Genomic DNA, 19,757 nt, shown 5'->3' with positions numbered 1-19,757 from the left:
ATCAAACACGTTTTTTCGTCAATGTTTGACGCTGTTTATATCCTGGGGGTGTTACCCGTTTAAGCACGATAAATAAACACAACAACGATTGCATTAAACAGACACAAGATTTCGCTTATAAATTAGATGTAGGCGGAAATTATTCAAAATTATTACTTTAAATAGGGAATAGGAAACTGCAAACAGGGCAGTTCACAGTCAGTCGAGATGGAGCGCGGAATGTGTACTTGGATTGTGTGCATGCACGGTGTGCTCATTCTGGTAGGAGATACGAGAGGTAATTTAAAAAGAGATTAACTTTTCGAATTGGCATACTGTTGGATTTTCACACTCAATATAACACGCGCAAATTTGGCATAACCTATTTCAACAATGTCTCAATCTTCTTAATGTACAAGTAACTGGGGGCTCGGGTGGCCCAGTGGTCAGCGTGTCGCTCTCCATGGTTTCAAATCCCAGATTCCTCCCTTCTACGTCAGGACCATGTATGTAATCACGAATTGGTACAACTGAAATATCAAATGAGGCTACATTTAAAGCTAGTATGTTAAGAACGCATCAGGTCCATCAAATTTTTATTTGACTTTAAAACCTAAAGACACAGCGATTTTTTGTACTGGATTACAAAGCTCCATACAAATCCATACACAGAAATGTATATTGCTGGGCCAGCGAATGTACTACCAAATCCCTGTCTCAAAGATTAATTATACTCCTTATTAGTATATCATAGCCATGTTATATGAAAGAAATTGTACTTTAGGCCACTTCAATACTGAATACACTATCTCTCTATGCTCCTTATTACCATCAAGGCAGGACTAAATACCATGTGAATTCTAAAACTGCAAAGGATTTGCTTTAACTTTTGCAATCTCAGAGAAGAAGCTGAAAATATTTGATGTTCAACTTTGTATTCCATTATCACACACGAAACATTTCGGGAAAAACTTAATTCCTCAATCAATGGGACATTTGCTACTGAACGTGGTTACCATAGATGGACTTACATATTTATCTTAAGAGGTTTAGGAAAATGTGTCAAAAGTGAAAGCAAATATCATCTGAAGTTAACTGAGAAATAAATATGTGAAATGTTGGACGTCCTCATTGATGACATCTATGTAAAATTTGGGAATACGCAATTTAGGGAAGAAGATGGTATCCCTATTGGCACCAATTGTGCTCCCCTCCTTGCGGATCTATTTCTATATTTATGTGAAATCGGACTTTCTGCTTGAATGGGAAAAATCAAAGCAAGGAAATTTGGCCAGGACGTTAAACTTAAGGTTCAGGTATATCGATGATCGGATATCGTTAAAAATTGTCAAATTGCCAATTTCCTTCATCTGATTTACGCCCCTGAACTAGAAATAAAGGAAATGTATGGCTGTATGACAAGAGGGATGACTTAAACATTCCAATAGTGAACGTGCCCTTTTTGGTGAACAATATTCCAGCAGCTCCACGATTGGTGTCTGTATTTTTCTTCCTTTGAGGATCAACATGCTCTTTCTACGAGGATTTGAAAGAGCGTCATACCAGTCTTGCTTAAACGTTCTTTGATCAAGGTTACAATAGTCAAGGCCTCAGCAAAATCTTTCAAAATGTTTCATGGTAAACATATGGAAGACAATTCTATAATACGCTCACCTTTTCGTGAGTGGTATCATCACCATTTTATTGTGATCCATAAACACATGCTCATTATATAAATACCTTCGAATTCAGCGTTTAGCAGAGATTTCTTGTGGAAATAGAAATGGAAAGGGATGTGTCGCTTTTATTCGGATCCCCCAATATTTCAGGACCTTGTCTATGATCATGGCTTTGACTATATGGTAGCAGCGTGGTCTAAAACGTGCTCCACCTTTGCATTCCCTGCATCATAAGTTGAAAAACTGTTCAAATTGGCGTACCACTAATTCAACTGAGTGTTTCATGTCACAGTGTTTATACTGTCGTACTCGTTAAACGGACACTTAATATACAGAACAGATCTGAGAAAGCTCATCCAATAATGCAAGCATGATGTTATGAATAAGTATTACTTGTAAATCTATACGAGTATAATGTAGTTCTCACAGTATTCCTCATGGCGTGGGTATTAACATAGATTCATACAGCTTTGCATGTTAATGCATTATCATCAAATAGAAGCCCTCGGGTAGCCTAGTGGTTAAAGCGTTCGCTCGTCACGCCGAAGACCCGGGTTCGATTCCCGACACGGGTACAATGTGTGAAGCCCATTCGTGGTGTCCCCCGCCGTGATATTGCTGGAATATTGCTAAAAGCGGCGTAAAACCATACTCACTCACTCACTCGGGTAATTGTCATTATCAGACATTTATTTCAAATAGTCATGATCACTTATATTTCGTCACTGTTTTTTCTGCCATAGCCGCCTCCACTGTATACGCTCATCTTGGAGAAACTGCCACAGTGTCATGGGACCTCCCCCAGCCTGGACTGGAGACGTTCATACTCAACAATACATATTGGAATGAGGAGGTATTTCGCGTCACCAACTATAACACAGTAACCGTGATGAACAGACAACCAAGAGTGAAAATGGAATTTGTGGGCGCCATTACTGCGTCTGGAACTGGTGTGTTCAGCTTCATGCTGCATGATGTGACCTGGTCTGATGCAGGACACTACAGATGCTACAGAACCCCATCAAACTCTACAGCTGCTGAGGTTCCTGGCTGTGGTCAGACGCTTGTCGTATTTGGTGAGTTGAGTGGAGAGCATCAGAAGTTGACAGTCGTAATGCTAATAACAAGAAGAATTACGTTATGAGCTTTTATTATGTAATAGTTAACGAAATGTATGTAACTAATTATTAAAGATTGATATCATGTCATGAGGACATACTTTCAATCTGATTCCCTGACACTGTGGTTTTTCAGAGTAGGAAACTATATATCAAATATAACCATTGTTTTTAACTTGTCAAATTAAACACGGGAAAATATAAATATTCCATCATAATTAATCGAAATATAGTTTTTGTGAATTGGCGGTTAAATCGTAATTATATAGTATTTACCATTTTAGGACCAAACATGGCACACAATCAGATAAGACGTTTAATATTCCCCTGAAATCCATTTCACGCAGAATCCATAACTTGCAAATGAGTCTATGTCATTTGATTGTTTAACACTGCTTTTTGCTTGACTTTTTCTTACCCAAATCCGACAATAATAAGACTTCGACCCCAAGAGCAAAACCTTGTAGATCACAATAAACATACGTGCTTAATATCACCTTTGTCATTTACTTTTCTCTAAGCACGCCAGTGTAAGTGGGTAAAGCTGAATTGATTATGTACTTCTCTCGGAAACTGAAACACTGGAACTTTAACACTGAAACTGAATCTGAACAGTCTAATAAATGTTTGACATGAGCAATGAAACTTTGCGACTGTTGATAAGGAAATATTTTTAAAAGAAAAACAATAGGTTTTCAGTAATGTCACACAATTACTAAAGTAATCCAGTCAACTATACTTGCTAATTCATTAAGAGTGTATTGAGAATCAGTACACATATTCCAAATATGCTCTAACATGCGGCATATTTCTCAATGGTTTTTAGAGACAACAAGTCAGTGCTTTTAACTTTTCGTTTGTCATCTAACCCAAAGTTAGAAGATAATCAGATGTCTTAGGTTCACAATCTGACAAAACAGGGCATGGAACACACATTTGGCAAGTCAGGTTCATAAGAATTGTCATACTCATATAATCTTTTTATTAACTAATAACATCATACATGTTTAATTTGTTTACGTGTCCAAGATACCTATAATTAAGTCGTAGTTGAATAAACATCTTATCTTATAACAGATTTCCAACAGCCGTACATCTCAGCACCAGACACACCTCGCATGGACAGGAGTGTTGACTTGTCCTGCTACAGTTTCACTCATGGTTATCCTGATGATAATGTAAACGTGTTCATTAACTGGAGGAGGAATGGTTTCCTAGTAGACGACAACTCCAAATACAACATAACACAGGAGAGTCGTGCATGGGGCTGGTGGAGAAGATACCACAGAAGTATCCTCACTGTCAGTGACGTCAGGGCAGCAAAGGGGGATAACTTTCAGTGTCAGGCTGTAGCAGGACAGAGGACAGTGTCACAATGGAGTGAAGAGTATGCACTGGTTGAACAATGTGAGTTTACCTTAGCCATCAAATTCCCGTTCAGACACAATATAGTGATAATATAGGTATTGTCGTGTCAATAATAGCTTGGTGATGATGGATGTAACAATAATATTACAAGGAAAGGACAAAGTTGAGACGAGAATTGTACTATCCTCAGTTGCCACCAGAAAGAGGAAAACGTACAGACATATCCAGTAATAGTTTTTTTATTCAGTGATAACTAAAATAAATTAATTGCGTTTGTACACTTGATTTGTATCAACATATCATCCTGCACCTACATTACTGAATCAAGGTAATGCAGATATTTATGCTTTACTTGTGCTATTGCAGCTGGACCTTATGCCAACTCCACAGTGGTTCAAGAAGGACACAGTGCTTTTATTACTTGGAAGATGCCGTCGTTTGAGGACGTATTCTATGTATATGCCCCTGAGCATATACTACTCCTGGAAATAAGCTCTACTAAAGTCTACATCTGGGATGCCTACCGGTCGAGAGTCAAGATGAGGAAGATAACAACATCAGCTGATTCTGTCGTCATCCAGTTCTGGCTACACAGTGCAACATCAGAGGATGCGGGAAGATACTACTGTTACAAGAAGAATCGGGTTGACAGCGTTCGCGATTGTTCTCATATTTTGTATGTACAAGGTAAGTACTATTTACAGCTAAACATATTATGGTAATGGAATTGCTTTTTCTTAACACACAGATGAAACATTTGGACTTCACAAATCTTCATGTTTCATTCATTCGAGATAAAAATATTGAGGTTTTCAAATTATGTTTGTTTCGATCTGACAGGTATCCAGGATCCATATATCGTGACCTCTGGTCCTATTAATGACAAGGCTGTTGTTAACCTGACGTGTTTTTCCTATTCCCGGATGTGGCCTTGGGATATTTCTACAAAAACGGTCATGAACTGGATGAAGAATGGTAACTACCTGCAGAATGACGATAGACATCTCATAACAGACCCGATCAGAGGCACGGACTATTTTTGGAAGAGTACCTTGACCACCATGGACTATAACGAAGACGACAAGATAGATCACTTCTCCTGTAATATACATCAGGAATACGGATTAATGTCTGTCTGGAGTCCTGAAGTTAGTCAAGCAGCAAACTGTAAGTATATATTCCCACACGTGTTTGCATTACACATCATTATTATCAGAACCTCATGTCATGTACACATTTTGTAAGAAAAAAGTTTGTGTACATAGGTAATGCTTCTTCCAAAATTACACAGTGCTGCCATTTATTTGTTCCAGTTTCTCAACTGCCGCACAAACACTACGTTGTGGCTCAGGAAGGAGAAGATGCCTCACTGATGTTGGAAGCTCCACTATCAGAAGGCTGGTTCAGTGTTAAAAACTCGCAAACATATCGAATCTTTTTTTCTGTTGATGACATCAAAGTCAATGTTTCGTCATCATACCGTTCAAAGATAAAGATAAGAGGAATTGTTATCTCCGATGGCGATCGGGTTATAGAATTCAGCATCCTGAACACCACATCAACAGATGCTGGATTCATAACCTTTCACTGGAAGAATTTCAGTGGTGAACAATTTGCTTCACAATGTGGACAGCTCCTGATTGTGTTGCGTAAGTATTTTCCTATTTAGTATTGGGCGCTTGTTCTAAAGCTTCACCAGCTTAACACTTTTAAATTCGATGATAAATAAGTTATTTTAAGTCCAATATTAATGTCAAAGGTGCACTAAGGTAAATGACATACCAGTACATCCATACCGATCTCATAGCTTTGCAATACTGAAATAATTCACAAGTTATTGTTGTTATTGTTCTGGAGGAAATATACATATATACGCTTTGCAAAAGTTTCTTTTGACTGAACACATTTGTTAACATTTTGTATCACTCTTAAAAAGAGTGAATAAACAAAAAATGAAAATCATAAATTAAAGTACATGTAAGTATAAAACGGCAGCAAATACATAATCTCGATTAGCTGCCGAAACAGTAAAAGGAGTAAAAATGAGTGATGAAACCAGTATTTTGTGGAAATGGTAAGCTTGTGATGTTCTACCAGTTGTACATCACCATTTTGAATGAGATATTTAATATGTGTTGACTGACGCCCAATCTCTCAAGTCAAATGAATAAATTAATGCCTTGCCTCTATTAGCCTCATCACATGTTATCAAGAATGAGTATGTAAGGTTACTTGCCTTCATTGTACAATTGTTGAGAGTCGAACCCCATTGATTTAGCCAATGCTTTAACCCTGGATGCTATCCCATAGCGCCATAGATGATGTCGAAACACGTAGAACATTCACTTAGTTGCACCCCAATATGCCTCGATATCGCTAATTTATTGATACATGAAAACATAATACTTTTCTTTAAGGAAAACCAGCTAAACCCAACATCAGTGTCACTGTCAGCACAGACAAGATCGTTTTTACGTGCGAAACCAACTCTTCCAGTTTACCTCATGACCATAACATTTCAATGATATACACGTGGCTCAGAAACGGACAAGCGATTGAGAATGGGGGAAGGTACAACTTCTCAGGACATACATTGGCTGTGACAGATGTAAGGCAGGAGGACCTGGGCAACTATTCATGCCAGGCTACAGAGAAACAAGGTCTGGCTTCAGACTGGAGTGATACAGTTGCTCCCGAGATGCTGCCAAGTAAGTGGTGATTCTAGAACCAGGTACATGCGTCGAAGAGCTGTCATGAAGTCGACATCACACATGTTTTAATAATGTAAAAGTAAACATCTCGTAATCAGCATGCATATCCTTACAAACAAATGTATTATCTTCGTTTATACCAAGATGATAAGGTGTTCACACATGTTTCCCAAAGCAAATAGGAAAACAAAACAAAACCACAAAAATCCACTCAATTTGATGCAAACGGCTCAAACTTTATCTCGTGATGATCGAATAGGACTCAACAGGTGCACATACATGGACCTGAGACAGCCGTTTGAGTTCATATTTATTGGATGTTCAGGAATTTGAACTTCAGAGCATTGGCATGAGTAAATATCCAGATAACTGCTCACACATAACTATTGTGCATATTACAATATCGCCTTTTCTACATTCAAATAATGGAACAAGCACATAAACAGCATAGATAAAAGTACATAGGTCATTGTCTGAATGGCTAATTACAATCAACAAGAGACCATTTGACATTAAATGGTACATGTTGTTAAACCTGGTGCAATAATTGCTGCAGCTGAAATCACACAATGGAAATCATGGGGTAACAGTTTTTTATAACGTGTGTTTACTGGCCATGTGTGAGTATGTGTTCAATTGATTTACCATCATGAAATGTCAATTGACATTTTCGGCCGTTATTATTGAAACTGACAACAAGAATAATTTCCACATTGTTCTTAGGTATAGATTGCCAGCCAAGTCTATGTACCCCTGTTGTCGTGAGATTGCTGTCAGTGGCGAACATATTGCTCTCAGCGGCTATTATAATAAAGTGGATAGTACTCTGGCTGCTTACAAGAAATCGGGAACCAGGTTTGTCCTTAATGTTCAGCAGGTTGATGGTTGACAAAAAAAATGTTATGTTCATTAACTAAATAAATATATTGAAATGTATCATGCAAACACTATTAACTTTGGACGATAAAAGTAATGATAAAGCGAAAAGTTCAATAAAATACCTATCAAGTTTCCAAACTCATGACGCAAGTTGCAGTTGGTTTGTGCAAAAAGCAGTTACGTTTACAACTTTTTACCGTTTCAGCAAACGAGTCTGAGGTGAGGGAAATGTACGCCGTGTCTTACATCCGTCTGCATCCTTTGTTATAATCAGCAATACTGGCCCAACTTGATACAGCTTCTCTACAAATCGTAAATTAGTGATTATCGTGGAAATGGTTGTGAAACAATTTTGTGGATTACTCTAGTCTTACAGGTAAGGATGGTAGTGAGATTATCACATATCGATAGATAACTCTTTGAGGAATGGTTAAAATGTCGACTCACTATTTTGTCATATGATCTATAATATGTGAGGCAACGCAATGCGAACTCAATCAAATTTATGTATATAGGATATGTTTGGGCTCTATGGTAATAAACACCAGGTGGACTGACCACGTTGCAACATCAATGGAAACGGAGCCTAACACATCACATCATCCACAGTCTCTGTCAGGTTCATTCTCTAATACACAGACATGGTTTGTAAGAACATTGTACGTGTACACATATATATAATTCATGTAATGAAACATTTTTAAGAGTTATACTAATTACCTTGCTATTAAACTAATTGTACAGGTCAGCTGTTCTAAACCGCCATTATCTTTGAAATAATATACCTGCAGTTAATGTCTTGTAATGATGTTATTTATACATGTAGTATTTGTCACCAGAGTAAATTGCAGAATGCTTTATTTGACTTCAGTATTGTCGTAAGAGTAAATTTAGTGTAATGGGTTTCGGCAGGCAATCGAGACTGGTTATTCTCTTCGATGATGCTTTTATTATACTTGGCACAGAGTTAGCAATGCCTTTGTTCGTATAATCTTTTGGTTACTTTTTTTTGTGCAGAATGTATATACGTTATGACATATTTTCAAGAACATTCAGTATGAATAAGTTTGGGTTTTTTAGGTGAAATTGTGTTCATAAATATTTTCTTTTGAAGAATGAGTTGATTTGGTGTAGTGCATGTTTATTATACTGCTGAAACTGTATGATCTCTGCACATTAGAAAATATTTTCCATTTAGTTTGTACCTGTTAACTGTAAAATGAACGAGTGAATTGTGTTTAACGCCGCTTTTAACAGTATTCCAGTCATATCACGGCGTGTCAGCTTAATGTGGGAGGGAAGCCCCAAGTGATGCAGGTCTTAGACGTTTACCACTTCGGTGAAACACACGATCACGGGCATGGTGCTGACAAACCTAGAAACATAATCGGTGCGAACCGGGATTCGTACCCACAAACATAAGTATTTGGCGTACCCAAGGGACGCAACTCTACATATCGAATTGCGGCGCCTTAGACGAATGGGCCACCCGTGCCTCCGTGAACTGTAAAGACTCGAGGAAACGAGTATGGACCATTTTTTATTAAGGATACTATTTTGTGATAATAAACAGTTACAGGGCAAGTAAAGCCAATGGGTTCCCGGCGTTTGACGCGCTGCGCAACTTCAACTATCATGACGACCTTGCTTACGCCCTGTCTACCTGTTGTTGTTGTTGTTGCATTGAGGTGTTTAAGAGGTCGCCTTCTGCCTAAGCAAGTTCGGTAAGGTTACATATCTATTGTGAGTTTGGTATTCACATATTTTTATATTTTTTTGTATTGGTATGATTTCTATTTTCTTATATTGATATAACTTCATTTTTATCATTGACTGCTCTGTTTATATACGTTCGAGCAGCTGAGAATCTCTCAGAAATAGAGTTAGTTTGGCTTTCGCTATTGCATCTCTTGGCTTTAGGAGATCTATGACAGATAGCGGATCTAATTGCAATTCTTGTTTTAACCTCGCCCGGGCCGGGGCATGGTCTTGACATTCTAGTAACACGTGAGCAATGGTTTCAGCCTGATTGCAAGATGAACAAACCTTGTCATAGTGCTTTTTGTGACCGAGTTTGAGGCCTGAAATGGCAATTTCAATTTTCCTTTCATTTGAGTATGAGTTTGGCTTTTGTTGAATCTTGGTTTGAATTTTGTATAGCCTGTTTCTGCCTCGGATGTATTAATTCATTATGTCTTTTGATTTTTTGCTTATCCATTTGATTACCGTGTCCATCACTATGTCACTTTAGTAACAACACTGGAGATGCCTTCAGTTGTTTATGCAGGGGATTCATCCCTTATGCAGGGGATTCATCCCTGACAGGTATTTACTGTGTAGAAAAGAGCCGAGGCTTGCTGGTGTTTTATTAACCAAATAGGATACTTCTAATAAAACGGTGGATATCGATTGTAAATTGTCATTTTAATTATGAACAGTGTCAAGATCACACATTCAACAATGTATGACATGTTGTTATTTTTTGTATGATTGACAGACATAGCTGAAACAGCATGTATATATAACGACTACAAATCACAAGATAGATGAAGGTGACAAACATATCAGCCGATGAAAACTGCGCCGGGCCACGGCCTGAAACTTTTGGCCTCAAATGTGATTGGTTTCTAATTTGATTACGTAGCGTGTCGTTTCACCACTTTCACTTGGACAATTAAATACTTTCTACGAATGTTATGAATTTTTATTTCTCTTTCGGAAAACTAACTAAATATATCTGGGAAGATTGGTATTCGCAAAAGAATTTTGTTTTCACTTACTTGCCCTTTATATATAATGGAGAAGAAACCAAATACATTTGACATCACATCTTATAATTTGTACAACTTAGTGCAGATTTTTCAATAAATGTATCAACCTTAATATTTCCTTATTTTATTTGTTCTAATATGTGCTGGCTCTCCTTCAGTCTGCGTTTGGATGTATGAACCTTACGTTCATGTCAGATAAATTTACACACACACACATGTCCAATATTTACATGTTATATGCTCCGTTTATAATTGCAACAACGAAAGGGAAGACAGGAGTGGAGAGAAAGTCATGTGGAGAATGGATGGAGAGGAGTGAAGATACCAGGTTTGTATGTGGATATGATCACTGAGTTCAGTTCATGTAACATCACCAGGACCTTGTGTGTTTCATACTGCCTGATTTAATATGGAGTTTAAACAGGTCACTCTAGATGGTATAGAGAAAATCTCCACAACGTTCTGAAACTTGATGCCACTGGTGAGTAGTGTCGAAAAGGAGCAGCACTTATTTTCACAAATAATGCATTAGTATTGCGACAGGGACAAGCACTGACAGAGGTATACCGAATATGATCATCTGGTTTTTTTTTTAAATGGCACGTAAATTGTATAGCTGGCACGTATTGTGGAAAATTCGTTATTATAACTAAACGTTAAATTAAATACACGGGCAAATGGGGATATGTGTTTCCAATAAGCATTAAGAATGTTTTGTTTGTTTGTTGTTTAACGCCGCACTCAGCAATATTCCAGCTATATGACGGCGGTTTATAGATAATCGAGTCTGGACCAGACAATCTAGTGACTGACATCATGAGCATCGATCCACGCATTTGAGATCGATGCCATGCATCAACCAAGTCAGCGAGCCTGACCACCCGATCCCGCTTCTTACGCATTAAGAATGAGCAGTTTGTCGTCACAGTATAACTTATGTTTATCATAAGAATGAGAATGGTGTGATTTGTCATATTCCTAGTGAAACAATATATTGCTTGGTGTATTAAGAGACAAATCTACGAATTACGATGAGCAGCGGATTATATTTCCCTACTGAATTAGTTTTGTAAGACGAGGTGCATTCAACACTGTTTCACCAGGGAAATACGTGTATCATACGAAATTCCTAGTCTGGGAATTCAATCGACACACGTTACTATACTATTTACTATGTATTATAGCTGACCCTTGTAAGAAGGTGGCATAGCCTTAGTGACGTGGATCATGCCTATTGTTGGATGTGTTGGAGATGTGTCATACATCATGTCCAAGGAATGTTTAGTTTGATTTGTTTGTTGCGTAACGCCGCAGTCATCAGGATTTAGTGATATGACGGCGACATGAATGTAATCGAGTTTGGTAAAATGAGAGGAAATGGCGTCATTTAGCGACATGCACGTCTGTTTTGGGATACTTGTTCTACTCCAGATTTTTGTCGGATTCACTTTGTTAACCCGCATATAGATTATAAGACATTTTTACATGGTTACCCCATTGAGACACATTATACTGACTCCGAGCCGATTGGTTCTTGTCTTGCTCCCTTAATGCCGAAGTTTGGACAGGTTAATAACAAGTGACATCTGTTAACTTACTTAAAAATATACCAGTAGTTAAGCACATCGGTCTAAAACCACTCAGGATTCTGGAACCAAGATGGCGGCACATCCGTTTCCGGTCACGTGACCTGCGCAGTGCATGATGGGACCCTGCGCGTGCCTCCAAGATGGCGTCGCTTCCGTTTCAGGTGGCGTGCGCCTCCAAGAGGGCGTCGCTTCCGTTTCCGGTGGCGTGCGCCTCCGAGAGGGCGCCACTTCCGTGTCCGGAGGAGCACGCCTCCAAGAGGGCGGCGCTTCCGTTTCCGGAGGCGCACGCCTCCAAGAAGGCGGCACTTCCGTGTCCGGTGGCGCACGCCTCCAAGAGGGCGTTGCCTCCGTTTCCGGGGAGGAGTAGGGGAAAACCCGGAGAAGCGCTCGTCAAAGGTGAACGGGATCGACATGGAAAGAAGCGCGTCAAACATCGTTTGTGGTGGTGGTGGTGGTGGTTCTAAACATAGACGGGGTGGTGGTGGTGAAGGGAGGGAGGGAGGGTGGTGGTGGTGGTGGTGGTGGTGGTGAAGGGAGGGAGGGAGGGAGGGAGGGAGGAAAGGAGGAGGAGACGGGTTCATGGTGTGGTTTGGAGGGTCGTCAAAGCAAAGGAGGAAAGTTGTCTTTCGGGAGAGATGGGTGGCCCTGAAAAGGGCCGTTTTGATGTTTACATGCATGTGCACGCCATGGTGCAAAGGCACGGGTGGACATTCATCTGTCTCCTGACAGGACACCTACCGGTGTGCGTTAACCGCCGCACGTAGGTGTCCTTGAGGATGGTCTTACAGTACACACATTGAAATGTTCCATCCCGTGCCCTTGTGCCAAGGGCGTACACAGGCAGGCCCCCTTGGCATGTACCGCATTGCCATGGTGGAGGCAATGGCAATGGCGGTACTGCTTCTTTCTTCTCCAACTCCGAGCGACACCCTTTGCACAGTGGCAAAGGGTGCACCACAGAGGCTAGCTCCAGATCCCAGTTTTCAGACATTCTTGATTTTTCGAATCAATTTTACAAGTGACACTGACCCACTCGAATCCACTGTTGTTTTATAGGAGAGGTACTGACATCCTCCCTCCTGGTTGGTTCGCCAGGCCGCAGCTCCGATTGGTTCGTTCCGGGGCCTGGTCAGCACCTCGGTTTTCCAAAACGGACCGACCCCTGTGTTTCTTTTCCATAGGAAATGGATTTTACCATGGGAGAGAAAGCACAACCCAATCAGAGCCCGCCATGGCCCGAGCGCCGCTTCTGATTGGTCGATATCCCAGGCTTCGGATTGGTCCGATTTCGATCCGGTTTTTTTCTTCTTGGGTAGCCTTGGTATTTTTTTTTAGGTAGACGGTCGTCTGAATGCTAAAGGAAGGTGGACCTTCATAGGTAGACATGAACGTGGGAATGCCTACGTGATGTACGTGTGTGTCACTCCCATGCCAATCGGAATATCATGTGTGCGTGTGTGTGTGTGGGTATGTGTGTGTGTGTGTGTATGTCTTCAAACAGACGTTGACGTTGATGCATAGAATAGCGTGTGGTCAGGCAAAACGTGGTGTCCTGTGTGTGTGTATTGAGTAGTGTCGTATTGAGATGAATAGAGAAAGATCGATACACCTAAGTGACGTTAAGTTTGCACACGTCATGGACTTCGTGTCGCGATGTGAACGTCATGTACTTTGTGTGTTGCCATGCAAACGTCGTGCCCTGTGTGTGTGTGTGTGTGTGTTTTCAAATTGGGGTTGGGGTTGGCAAAGCAAAGGAGGAAAGTTGTCTTTTGGGTGAGATGGGTGGCCCTGAAAAGGGCCGTTTTGGGAAAGAAGAAAACTTTTCTGCTGCTGTCCAAGAAGAATCATCATGTCCAAGCTTATGACAAGACAAGGATCGTCGAAGGGGTACTTGCTGTCATCTGGGTATACCATCTGGGTATGCCATCAGGGTGCCCTACGTGACACCAATTGTGGGGTCCAAAAAAAGAAAAGCTTGTAGGAAACAGGAAGCGGAAACAGACTGAACCATCCACAACAACAGCAGTAGACAAACGGGAACTTGAACGGGAACTGGAACGGGAACTTGAACGGGGAACTGGAACGGGGAACTTGAACGGGAACGCAGGACACGGGAAACGTCGTCCTCCTAGGCAGTCGGCTCTGCTACGTCATTCGTGTACCTCTGTTTCTCTTCGCAGAGATAGTGTAGTTGTAGTTGCTTCTGGTGTTTCACCAGCCCGGTTAGCTTGAGGTAATCGCAGTCTGGGGACCACTTGTGATGTGCCGCCCAAGGATTGTCCTGGGGTGCCCATTGCCTCAGCCGCACACCACATTGGAAACAGCACACACCATCGGCACCCTGAGTGTAGACAAAGCCCGCATGAGCCATCTCTTCAGCAGTCTGATACATTTGCGTGGGCCACGTCTCAAACGAAGCAAGCCTTCTTTCAAAGCGTAGATAATAGTGCGATGGCGTTTGACTGAGCAGTGACACCGCCTCCTCGGCATGACTCTTGCTCCAACATCCACGAGTATCTGTACTATCCATCCCCACATCTTCACCACACGTTGTCGTACCACTCTTCTTTGTTTCAGCCATTCTTGACTTTATCACATCAATTTTACAAGTGACACTGACCCACTCGAATCCACTCTTGTTTTATGGGGGGAAGAACCGGATCGAAATTGGCTGCTTCCTGGTTGGTCCAAAACGCAACGCACCGATTGGTACGTTCCGGTGCCTGGCCTGCACCTCGGTTTTCTAAAACGACCCGACCCTTGTGTTTCTTTTCCATAGGAAATGGATTTTACCATGGGAGAGAAAGCACAACTCGGGTCGGGTGCTGTCTTCTGATTGGTCGATGCTGTCTTCTGATTGGTCGACAATCCAGGCTTCGGATTGGTCCGATTTCGATCCTCTTTTGGGGAAGGGTTGTCCATCCATCAGACGTTCAGACCCTCTTAGAGTACAGGCGTTCATCAGACACACATCGCTATCATGACGAGCAACCAAAGTACGCCCTATCGTTTGGAGAGGAAAGATACCACCCGCTCCAGACGGTTAAGAACTGCTAATTATACCTATCGTTTGACTTTCAACCCACGCTACTTGGACACCGTACCACCGGAACGTGTCCCCATGGAACTGCCAGCTTTATTTGACAGGGTGATCGATGACTTTTATGAACAGATGTCAGGTCAGAAGGGAGATCGTATTGGTCTAGGTATCGATCATCCCGCTCTGAACACTCCCATACGGATTCCCTTTCGACGTTTTGAAGATCTCCATGGGGTAACTATTTTACAGGCCGTGGAAAAAGTCCAACAGTCCAACAAAGACCTGAACATCGATGACACCATGGATGTGACTTTAGTACACGTCACAGATCCCGACAGGCTAGGATCGGGCAGTGGTGCTCCCCGGCTGAAAAACGTGATTGGACTCGAAGCTTTTTTAACACGCAAAAAGTGCATCGTACGGATCAAGAACGAAGATCAATCCTGTTTGGCACGGACCCTGGTGGTGGCACAGCATTATGCCCACAAGCCTCACCCTCTGACCCCAGCATGGACCGCCCAGCGAGTGAGGCTGACGAGAACGAATCGCGTCGACGTTCAAGGCATACGGGCACGGGCCTTGTTTCGACGCCTTGGCCTGCCTGAAGGTCCCTGTCGGGGGCTGGACGACCTCGCACGCGTGGGACGGGCCTTGACCCGCCTGAATTATCAACTGAAAGTCTACAGTCAAGAGGTGGGTCAGAGACTGTTGTACAAGTGTGATGAGGCTCCACCTCACGCCACGGTGCTGCATTTATACCATCATGATCAGCACTACGATGTCATCACTTCCATGTCCGCTTTTTATGGCTCTGTCCATTACTGCGAACGCTGCAACAAACGTTACGACCATCCCGAAAAACATCCCTGCACCAAGGAATACCGCTGTCACCGCTGCTTCTACTCTAGTTATTGTGGACCCCAGGAAGAGCACGGGATCCCTTGCTTGACATGTCAAGGTTGGTTCCCCAATCCAATGTGTTACACCCGACATCTCCAGTCACCGTCAGAGGGAAAACCCAGCGCCTGTCAATCGATTCACAGGTGCCCGACCTGTTTTCAGCTGGTCCGCGTCTTGGAGACCCCCATGGTTCACCACGAGTGCTTCGACGAAGAACATCCCTGCTTGGTATGCCGAGAACCCATGACCCCAGACCATCGCTGTTACATGACGCCTCTCCGTGAAGAAAACGAGGATGAGGAGGAGGAGGAGGGGGAGGGGGAGGGGGAGGGGGGAGAGGAAGCGGAGAAGGAGGGGGAAGAGGAACAACATCAAGTACGAGACGACGTCCAATACGTCTTCTACGATTTTGAATGCATGCAAGACACGGGGGAACACATTCCAAATTTGTGCGTGGTGCAACTAGGATGTGGACGATGCATCAGTGAAGTGAGCAAGAATTTGTGCGAACACTGTCCATGGAGAGAAGAAGGGTATGGTCCCAGCCGTGAGATCGTGTTTCGAGGGCCCACCACGTGACATGATGTGTGTGTGTGGTTGACCACGTTGTCTGAAATACCCAAGAAGAAGCCCAACCCAGAGGAAGAGGAGGGCATCACACGCAAGGGGACAACAGCCCACCTGGGGAAAAAAAGAAAACGGGATGGCACCCCCTCAAGAAAGGACGCTTCCAAACGTCAACGGCATGCATCACCCCAACAGGAGGCGGAGGAGACGGAAGAGGTGGAGGAAGTGAAAGAGGCCATGGAAGTGGAGAATACAAAGAAGCCAAAGAACAAGAACACCTCCTGCCATACAGTCCCGAAGGAGGATCGCATTTATGTGATGGCCCACAATGCACGATCCTATGATTTACACTTAATCCTGAAGGGTCTGTCCCCCCTCCTGGTGACACTCCCCACCAAGATTCGACATGGCCAACAAATTTTGCAGATGACCCTGGGACGGCTGTGTTTCGAAGACAGCTTAAATTTCATCCCTTACCCCCTGAAAGCCTTTCCCAAGAGCTTTGGGTTGAAAGAAATGAAGAAAGGGTACTTTCCACACTTTTTCAATACGAGAGTCAACCAGACCTACAGAGGTCCCTATCCACCAGCCATCACGTACGATCCCGATGGCATGTCTCCCGTGGAACGCACAGCCTTCCTCCAGTGGCATACCCAAAAAGTGCAAGAAGGAGCCTTGTTCGACTTACAAGAAGAACTTTTAGCTTACTGCCAGAGCGATGTGGACATTTTGAGACGGGGATGCGCCGACTTCTGACAGAACGCCATCCACTCGGTGGGCATGGATCCCTTTGTGGAAGTGATGACAGCTGCTGCGTTCACCATGAAATCCTTCCGAAAACACGACCTGAAACCCAATACCATCGCCATTCTTCCACCTCAAGGCTACCAACCCAAGAGAAACTATTCCCAGGCCTGTATGCACTGGCTCCACTATCTGATGGAAAGGGACCCCCATCTGCACCTCCAGCACGCCAGGAATGGCGGTGAAAAAGAGTTCACCTGTGGAGAGGGCCAACATCGGTACAGCGTGGATGGGTACGATCCAGCGACAGGCACCATCTACGAATTCCTGGGCTGTTTCTGGCATGTGTGCAAGACCTGTCACAAGACCCGACGTGGAGAACCGCATCCCGTCCTGGGCTCGTCGTTGGGAGCCCGTTACACCGACACCCACTACCGCTTGAGTCTCTTGAGTCAACACCCTGAGGTGAAACGGGTCGTCGCCCTTTTGGAGCACGAGTTTACGAAAATGCAACGGGAGGACTCCGCTCTACGTGCTTTCTTGCAGGGACCCCACTGTCGCCACGTCCCCGGGCCGCTCAACCCTCGCGACGCCTTCTATGGAGGACGCACCAATGCCACGCGATTATGCTACGAAGCCCAAGAAGGTGAAACCATCAAGTACATCGATATTTGTTCCCTTTATCCCTACATTTGTAAGACCCCCTGTGGACACGTTGTTTGAACTGAAAGGCCTGATCCAATGCCGTGTCCTACCCCCGAAACGACTCTACCATCCGCTACTGCCTTACAGATCGGGTGGCCGAGCACACGGACGAAGAGAGGTCATGGGTGGGGACGTACGCCACCGTAGAACTCCAGGAAGCCGTGAAGAAGTATTACTACCGGGTGCTTCAGATCTACGACGTTTGGCATTTTGACACCTTTGCACAGCATGACCCCGACACCCAGCAAGTGGGACTCTTTGACACTTATATCGATCGGCATTTCAAGGAGAAGCTCGAAGCCAGCGGATACCCCGAAGGATGTACGGATCACGACGCTTACATCCAGGAGATCTACGACAAAGAAGGCATTCGGTTGGACAAGGACCGCATCGAAAAAAATCCAGGACGTCGCACGATTGCCAAGATGCAACTGAATTCGCTCTGGGGCAAGTTTGGGCAACGGGTAGACTACAATCAGAACGTCTATATGAACGGTCCTGTACAGTACTTTGCCTTGTGGAGGGATGACCACAATACCATCGAGGATGTGGCCGTTGTCAACGAACACATGGTGGAAGTGACCTATACCCAGCAGAAAGAATTCCAAACCCCTCATTCTCATTTCAATGTCGCCATCGCTGCTTGGGTCACCGCCCAAGCACGTCTCAAGCTGTACGAGACCCTTGCCCTGGTGGGCCGCAGGGTCTTGTACTTTGACACGGACAGCGTCATTTACATTCATCGACCCCACGACGCGAATCCAGAGCTGGGTCATTCGTTGGGTGAGTTTACGGATGAACTGGACGGAAACACCATCAAGACGTTTGTGTCAGGAGGTCCCAAAAACTATGGCTATGAGTTAATGAACCCCAGACCCGATGGAACGCGCACGACCTGCAAAGTGCGAGGGTTCACTTTGAATTACCGAAACCAACGCCATCTCAACTTTGACACCATGAAAGGACTGATACTGGGACAAAGGTCTGGGAAAGAGGAGGAGAAAATCAGTTTGGATTACCCTCATCAGATCATTCGAAAAGGACCTCGGCACGAAAACGCACTCGTGACCCGTCCCACCCGAAAAGACTATCGTACCGTGTACGACAAGCGACGTGTCGTCTACGACGAAACCACAGGCCTACCTGTAGACACGCTCCCCTTTGGGTACAGAGATGACTTTCTATAACTTTTTTTTTGCATGACAGGGGATCGAAACTGAATCGACATGGACCCCTACAAAAAAAAAACGGATCGAAATCTGACCAATCCGAAGCCTGGGTTGTCGACCAATCAGAGGCCGTGCTCGAGCCATGGTGGGCTCTGATTGGTCGAACCGAGGTTGTGCTTTCTCTCTCATGCTACAAGCCTAACCCTATGGAAAAGAAACACAAGGGTCGGTCCAGTTTGGAAAAATGGAGACTCAGACCAGACACCGGAACGGACCAATCAGAAAGCAGGACCTCCGTGGCTTTTGATACGACCGATGCTCTCCGGTCATCACTTTTCACTGAACAGACCAAGCAACCACATCGCCCCCTCTGATTGATGTTCCTCACGTTGTGTTGGTTGTTGGCGTTTTATCTGGAAGAAACACGTGTTTGGAGAGAGTACCATCAAGTGTTGACACACCTCCGTGAAGACTTGGAAAGAAACAACAACAACAACAACGAACAGAACATCCGGACAACATCATGTCGAAACGGTTG

General features: G+C 43.5%; 1 protein-coding gene across 1 annotated transcript in view; it reads left to right on the top strand.

Moving 5' to 3' along the window:
• The first annotated feature begins 4,572 nt into the window (after positions 1–4,572).
• Positions 4,573–19,757, top strand: part of LOC139458268 (muscle M-line assembly protein unc-89-like) — a 41,949-nt gene continuing 26,764 nt past the window's right edge. Inside the window, exons 1-4 of the mRNA XM_071239646.1 lie at positions 4,573–4,831; positions 4,985–5,311; positions 5,458–5,793; positions 6,562–6,852. Coding sequence (XP_071095747.1) covers positions 4,573–4,831; positions 4,985–5,311; positions 5,458–5,793; positions 6,562–6,852 — 1,213 coding nt within the window. The remainder of the gene's footprint in view (positions 4,832–4,984; positions 5,312–5,457; positions 5,794–6,561; positions 6,853–19,757) is intronic.

Source organism: Haliotis cracherodii, unplaced genomic scaffold, assembly GCF_022045235.1.
Source record: "Haliotis cracherodii isolate W230 unplaced genomic scaffold, xgHalCrac1.p SCAF_12, whole genome shotgun sequence".
NCBI lineage: Eukaryota > Metazoa > Mollusca > Gastropoda > Lepetellida > Haliotidae > Haliotis > Haliotis cracherodii.
Note: the sequence above shows the minus strand (reverse complement) of the source record. Positions and strands in the feature narration are given on the sequence as shown.